This window comes from Colossoma macropomum, unplaced genomic scaffold (genome assembly GCF_904425465.1).
Source record: "Colossoma macropomum unplaced genomic scaffold, Colossoma_macropomum, whole genome shotgun sequence".
Lineage (NCBI taxonomy): Eukaryota > Metazoa > Chordata > Actinopteri > Characiformes > Serrasalmidae > Colossoma > Colossoma macropomum.
The window spans coordinates 13,039-21,030 of record NW_023494851.1 but is presented as its reverse complement, the minus strand read 5'-3'; the positions used below and the strand labels follow the sequence as shown (position 1 = coordinate 21,030).

Here is a 7,992-nt window from a genome sequence, read left to right as displayed (position 1 = left end):
TCAATCTGAAGAACTATTTAAGCATGCAAATGGTTCTTTGAGTGTTCGTGGTTCTATATAGAACCAATGTATTTACTAAAGAACCCTTGAAGAACCATCTTTTTTGTGAGTGTAGAGGTACAAATGGGGTGTTGTAAGGTGAAATAGCCACAAAACGTAAGAGAACTTACTTTATTAGATTTTCCTCCCTTATCAAATTCATATATGAAAACTCAGAGGACGCCTGTAGGTTTACCGGTTGTTTTGGGTGTTGCAACCCATGGTTCCTATCATCACCACTGCAGAGAAACCTGTGTCAGTTCCTCTACAATGGACCATCAAATATCAACCCACTCTGAATGAATCTGTTCACATTTCAGCAGAACTTTTGAATAAGTGAGTGGATTTTATAGGCGCCCTAAACCACACAGAGACAGGCTACACAGGGAAAAGGTATTTCAATTGTTTTTATTATTGATGCATTTCAAAAAAACACCATTTTGTCCAAATGCCAGCTTATTCATACCACATCATTTATGCTGTAGACTTCTGCTTCATCTGGGTTTATGGTATTTGAAGCTCCGGTCAGATCAGTGGATCACAGGTGTGCTGAGTGAGAGCATAGTGGCTGTATAAACTGTGTCTGACAATGTTGTGGCGTTACTGTTGTTTCAAAGTCTCTGTTGTAGCAGCAGCGATTTGTGATTGGTGTTTCACAGAGATACGCTTGTTCTATGGATTTTACTGCTGAATGTGCTTATAAACCATAACTGAAGAGTACACATTGGTTTGATTCATGGCATTTGATTGATCTCCCAATGTCCTCTAGACCTGGCAGTGTTTGCAACAACAGAGGTCAAATAGGTCAGAACCAAGTCAAACACGCACAGTTGTCAAGCAAATACACTGCATGTGGCAGATTTATGTTTTGTCTGGATGTGGACGCGTTTAGGGAAACGGAATGTTCCTTTTTCCCCATTTAAAGCTGGATGGTAGAGGAAATCACTCAGTTGCCTACTTTTTCATTGAGCTTCATTACTCGCTGGAGTTGCTTAATCTATATTCTGTACACATTGCACTGCATAGCCTATTCATAGCTCTATTTTCAGAAGATCATGCATTAGTCTAGGGCGAATTCAGTGCTGAGAGGTAATGCAAATTCGAGCATGGCATGCCAACACTGGCCAACACTGGCGGTCTAAACGGCCACGTTTGCCAGTCTGGGGTCTGAGTCCTGCTCATATCTGTAATGATAGACTTCCATTTGGTCTCGACACGCCTCTCTAATGTTATTCAGCCACCTTTTGATGCCCCCTCTGTTCAAGTAGAGAACCATGAGGAACACCACGCCGATCAGAGCCAGCACGATGCCAAGAAACACGTAAGAAACGGCTTCCAGCTCCGCGTTGACGCAGTCAACGTCCTCCTTGCGAAGTTTCTCCACAGGTAATCCACTCTTGGCCTCCGGCAGCTTACACAGCACGCGAGCGGAGTCTGCGCACCTAGAGTCGTTTTTCAGCCAGTAATAAAACGCCTCCAACTCACAGTTACACCTGAAAGGGTTCATAGACAGATAGACGCGTATTCCGTGGAATTCGTTCAAACTCGACACGTTGTTTTTCCCAATGGTCTCAATGGAGTTGTTGGTCAGTACCAGCGTGCTCAGGTTAAAGTTGTCAAAGCGGGCGATGGGGATCGCCTTCAAGCGATTTCCTGACAGTTCCAGGGTCTGGAGGTTCCTCAGGCTTCCAGTGGACAGCGCCTGGGGCAGTTCCCTCGCGCCGCGGGGCGTCAGAGTGTTGTTCAGCCAGAGAAAGCGCAGCTCGTCCAACCCACAGAACGCCTGAACGGACACGGCCGTCAGTCTGTTGTGGCTCAAATCCAAGCGCTGGAGTCGCGGGAGTCCGCGGAACGCGTGCGCCTCGATGACCTGAATGTTGTTCCATGAGAGCCGCAGCGTCCGCAGCTCCAGAACCGACCCGTTGGCCGAAAAGGCGCCGTCCCTCAGAGCGGAGATGTTGGCTCCCCTCAGAATCAGAGTGCTCGTCCGCTGGGACACGTCCAGAGGAAGCTCGATCTCTGGAGAGTCCAGGCAGGTGACGGTGGCAGAATCCTCAGCGCAGGTGCAGAGATCCGGGCAGGTTTCGGCGCGGACGGAGCAAATGAGCAAATACAACAGCGAAGCGGTCAGACAAGCGCGAGACGGAACGCACGAGACGAGCCATGTCTTTTTCCTTTCCATTTTTTCACATCAGGTTAGAAACGCGGCGTCGAAGCTGACAGGTCTGTTTCGTGCGCGTGGATCAAAGCGAGCACGGAGTCCAGCTCTCATGGATCCGCTGAAACATATGCAGTGGTCACTTTTCGTTGGTGAAGAGTTTCGGCCAGTCCGCGCGGCGGGGCAGCGCTTTGGCACCGCAGGCTCATTCTCCCTCAGCTCCTCCAACGCTCTCAGCACCAGCGCGATGGAAGCGCTGGCCAGCAGGAGCTCCTCAGAGGTGACCAAAACCTCGCCCACTTAGAGAGAGAGAGAGAGAGAGAGAGAGAGAGAGATTGAACTATGACTGTAATTCAGACCGGACACTCAGTGGCCAGTGAGGGTTCAGCCACTGAAGGAGGCTGTTGGATTAAGTCTAAATAGTTTAGTTACTTCCATGAGTTTTATTTTATTAATTAGGTTTTTTAAAGTTTTACAGACATGGACCATAATATTGTTTTCCCACAGTAACAAACAAACAAATAAATAAATATTCAGATCTTAGATGTTTACTTGGATTATGTTACAATCTATTTGAACTCAATGCATTAATTGAGATGGTAATAAGCTAAATATATAAAATCATTTATAGGTTACTTTCTATTGGCTGTCCCAAACCCTAATTGCAAAATTTCAACTTTTTTTTTATCAATATTATTTTTTGTAACTTTTTAGTTTCTTTTCAAGTGAAGTCGAAAGGTTTCAATTTATTTAGAGAGTTTAATTTTTCTTATCTCTACCAAAACACAGAGTTTTAGTCCATAGGTTGAGCAAGTGAAGTGTTAAAAACCAACACACTGACTTGTCTTATCCATTTTAACACTTTGCGTTATACCGTTTTGTGATTTAACACATTCGGTGTGAAAAAATAACCCAGAATGTTTCATTCATAACTGGAAACAGACATTTCAACACATTTTGTGTTAAAAGTAACACAAAATGTGTCGTCTCCATCCGAGCACAGTGATGTGTCCAGTTAGGGACAGAATGTGTTGTTTTTTAACATGTTTTGTAAGTGCTGTCTTAGCCACACCCCTGCATTTTAAAGCAGGAAGCGAGACTGCAGCCCTGCCCCTCATGGCCACAGGGTGAGCGCATTCACACTGAAGTTATAAGGAGTGTTTCACTGCTTTTTGAATGAGGCACAATACTGGACAGCCAATCAGAACAGAGGATATTTAACCTTTTAAACTCCTTGAGACCACCGGTGGTTCCAAAACTCACTTCATCATATTCTTCATAACTTTCATATTTCATAAGCTACATTCTAAAGGTGGGGGTCATATGAAGCTGTAACTGTCTTCTCTCCAGTCAAATAGATGGTGATGTAATTTTAAACCCTTATAATAAAAGAATCTGAACTCAGTTTTTTTCTACTGAAAGTCGACCCATTTTTCCACAAATCTGGGCTATAAACTATAAACAGATGGCGTCTCTTCAGTGATCTGCTCTGTAAACATTATTTTTATAAAATAATACAAAGAGCGTCTCAGATTTTTGGCTTTCAGCAGTGAATTATAAGCATATAGCAATATGTGTATCATAAAACACATGTTCTGTTAATTTAAGGGGAACTTTTACAAAAAAATAAATAAATATATAAACTAAAAATTTACATTTATTTCATGCAGTTACTGAATAATTTGCCTTACGATTTGGTCATGGAAATTCAGATGGACAAACCAAAATATACCCTGGAGAATAAGAGGTTAAATAAATCAGTCCTAAAGGCGCAGTAAGAAAACAGCCTGTTTAATTCTAAGGGTTGCAGAGCTGTTGATGATAATGATCATGTAAAAGAGAATTAGGGCTGTTTCATAGTGCATAAAGCACAACATGTAATAAATGGAGCTCAAGGGAAAAAAATGAAATGCAAGGAAAACCTAGGATACAGTGAACCCATCACTGCCACAGGTGTTTAATTGCATGCAGCAGCTTGTATAGTCTCTGTAGAAAAGCACTGCTAACAGAATGAGACAATCACACATGATCCTCCATGAGATCACTGTGCTCACACCAAGGGTCAGCTAAGTTACCCAGCACTGGGCTGTGGAGCAGCGGAACTGTGTTCTCTGGGAGTGATGGAGCTCCATCCAGTACCTTTGGGATGAGTTGGGAGTGATCCAGAACTGATCATCCTGACCTCACGAACTCTTGTGCATGAATGCAATCAAATCCTCACTGCACTGTTCCAATGTCTAGTGTAAAACCTTCCCAGAAAAGCAGTGGTGGACAGTAACGAAGTAAATGTAGTTCGTTTCTGTACTTAAGTAGTTTTTCCTGTATCTGTGCTTTACTGAAGTTTTTCAATTTTGGGTGGCTTTTTACTTTCACTCCACTACATTTCACAGTCAAATATCTCACTTTTTACTCCACTACATTATGAGAAATCTGTCGTTCCTTTTGGTTTATGTGTATATAAAAACGTAACAGGTCAAAATGAAAGAAGCGCAAAGCAAGAACACCAATCAGGGCACAGCGGTCACTTTGTTTTGGGCTTGTTTTGACCTGTTGGACATACCGACCCAGTGCAGCACACGGCTCAACATCAGTGCAGCAGCGTAAAATTCTGGGAGAGTCTATTCAACATAAATGATGAACTAACCTAACTTTGTGTAAACAGACCACAATATAGAAATATGTACACATATGCAGTTGTGACTGACGTGTCTTTTTTCTGAATTTATACAAACACATTTCATTTTATAGTAAATTAGTTTTGTCTAGTTTATGTTTATGAACAGAGACCTACAGATGCAGTTTAGTAAAGGAAACTCATTTGTGAATCTGAGTTTAAAGTTTTTATTAAACTTAAACTTGTAACTCAGTTCAAATAAATCTTAAACTGAAACTTTGCTTGTGTGTAAAAAGTGATTTCAGAGCCACTCAGTTCTACCTGATGGAAACTGTTTGCCTTCAGTGTTTTGTGTTTATGATAATTTTAATAGACATCAGCGTCACTAATTAATGACATTCTATTTAAAGACTGGTTTACCAAGAGAGACACTGGAGTATTTTCACCTAAAATGAGTTAATGAAGCGAGTCTGGTTACAAAAATGATAATAGGACATCAGAGCCATAATTAATCTTTTAGTGCTTTTACTTTTGATACTTAAGTCCATTTGAAGGCAAATACTTTTGTACTTTTACTCAAGTGGAGGTCTAAAGGGAGGAACTTCTACTTTTACTGGAGTAATATTTTACCTTGGGTGTCTCTACTTTAACTCACGTACATGGTTTGTGTACTTCGTCCACCACTGCTGAAGAGTACAGGCTGATACTGCAGCAAAGTAGTGTACTTCAAAAGAAACCTGTGCTTCCCTCTTTCAGTGTGAGAGGCACATGGACAACTTACCTCTCACCACTTAACTCAGCATATTTGTATATTGCATGTTGCCACAATTATATGACCATCATATGACTCCCATATGAGCTCCTAACCTGATTAATGATGCTCCACCATAATCAGTAAACCTACTAGATCTTTAAAAGACTGGCTTATTTCCCAGATCTTACCTCTGTGTGATCTATTTCACCCCTGTTCATTTACATATTCTTTACCTATAAGCTCACTAACTGGTGCTACCCAGTTGAGGACGGGTTCCCGTAGTCTGAGCTTAAGGCTCGAGGCTCAGGGTTTCTTCTTTATGCCATCTCAGGGAGCTTTTCTTCCATGGCTGGTTCATTAAGGGTCAGTAGAGAGTGACATTGTTTAACATACACAGTTCTATGTAGATAAAACTGAGCTAAAATAAGCTCCATCGCTTCTTTTTATGGCTAGTCTTCACCTGGTGTTTGCAATCTTTGGTCTCGTCTCACCATCGAACTTAGTGTCAGTTAAAAGTTCCAGTGATGATCCAAGTGTTTATGTTTGTGGATTGATGACATCAGCTGCTTTCTTCTAGTACCTTCTTCTAAAATGGTTGGATTTGGGTGCCATCTTAGTGTAGTTCTGGTGACTTTGTGAGCCCAAGATGTAACCAGCTTTATTTCTGATCACATAAACCATCATCATCATAATCAGGCAGGGAAAATACACACTGGCCCTCATTCAGCAAACATGCTTTAGAAGAAATTTCTTCTTAAACCCACTTACGCAGTTTTGATGAAGACTCTGACTCACCAATGTTCTCTTATGTGGGGTTTGTTCTTAGGTAAGAACAGAATCTACACACACTCAAGAGCACAAAGGTGAGAGCAGCTCTGCGCTTTAAGAACACGACATGAATCTGACAGAGACTTTTTCTTTTCTTAGTTATCAAGAAAACATTCAGGAAAAAGCTGATGATGAGGCCTGTTGTCCTTTTCCATCTGTGTTTGTACAGAACCATTTGTGTTCAATTTTAAGAACAGTAGCGTTTTACTCTTTGTTTTATTTGTTTTTTCTGATCTTTTTCATATGAATTTATATATGGGGTCCAAAAGTCTGAAACCATATTAAAAATCTGGGATTTTTTCATTTAAACTTAGAAATAAACAACAGAATTTTAAAAAAACAAAAGAATAGATATGACATGTAAAAGGAAGGAGAAATATTCAAGATTTTTCACTGTTTTTAGGTCACTATGCAAATTTAAACACAGCTGCGGCACCGTGTTGAGGCCTTTTTACAAAAAGATCATTTTTTTTAGTCTTATTGTTTCCATTGACGCACATATTCAGACGGCTCTCAGCTGATTTGACCTACTGATCAGGCGCTTTTGCAGATGAGTCCCTGTGAGCCTGAGTGCTGTTATTAAAGCAAAATAGGTAAAGAGGGACACACCAAGTAAGAAATTCTGAAATTCATTTTAAAATTTCAAAGGTTCTACTTTTCACTCAAATTGTTATGTTTATAATAGAATTTGTAATGAAAATCCTTCTATTAAATTAGAAATGAATGCAAAATAAAAGCGTCTTTCACTGGTGGTCTCAGATGTTTGGACCCCACTGTACATGATTAGAAGATGATAAGAGTATATAGATGACTGAAAGTGTCAGCCTGTGAAACAAGAAATAAAACGTAAACAGAAGTCTAAGATGAACCTAAAAATATTAAAAATAGGTACATTTGTGTTTTTATGTGATAGTTTTTTCTCCCCCACAGTCTTATGCAAATGTTTGAACACCCCTGTAAAGTGAAAATAAGTGAACACATCCTCTACAGGGAACAAACATATTCATGGCACTTTAATATGGATATTAACAAATGAAGTTTATCAAAATGGAAAAAATAAAACATAAAAGGTCAAATGTGCCAGAACATTTTTACAGGCCACATTTCATTTTGGGTCATTCTATAGAAATGTCCACTTTTTTATCTAACCATAGGTGTCACTGGTGTTACTCATCGTCATTTTAATGAAAAATGCATTTTACAAAATACCTGCTACAGAACATCAAACCACATGTTGTCAATCATGGAATATCCACTAAAATATGGAATTTAATCCATTTGTATTCTGTTTTTTCACAGTGACCTCAGAATAAAGTCGGTCACACCAGTGACTTCAGCTAAAAGCTTCTTATGAAATCATGAGCTAAATGAGAAAATCTCTGATAACTGAAAAGACACAGTGGACTCACCATGTGCTTTTCTTCATAGATCCTCAGAAAACAGGTAAAAGAAGTCGAGTGATGTCATCAGTGATGCGAATCCTGGGGACCACAACTTTCATTATATATTTTATAATATTTATTTGTTTTTTGTTTATGTTATTTAATTCATATATTCCATAGTCATGTATAGATTATTGTAGTTAAAACTGTAGAAAAA

The 7,992-nt window shown here is 40.0% G+C and overlaps 1 protein-coding gene across 1 annotated transcript; it reads right to left on the bottom strand.

Moving 5' to 3' along the window:
- Positions 1–482: 482 nt before the first annotated feature.
- On the bottom strand, positions 483–2,577 carry waif2 (Wnt-activated inhibitory factor 2). Its single transcript, XM_036560514.1, has one exon. The coding sequence runs from the start codon at positions 2,219–2,221 to the stop codon at positions 1,178–1,180; it is 1,044 nt and encodes a 347-aa protein (XP_036416407.1). The 5' UTR covers positions 2,222–2,577; the 3' UTR covers positions 483–1,177.
- Between the last annotated feature and the right edge of the window lie 5,415 nt (positions 2,578–7,992).

What these genes read in the sequence shown, in the direction of transcription:
- waif2 (XM_036560514.1), bottom strand. Translation starts at nt 2,221, where the DNA reads ATGGAAAGGAAAAAGACATGGCTCGTCTCGTGCGTTCCGTCTCGCGCT.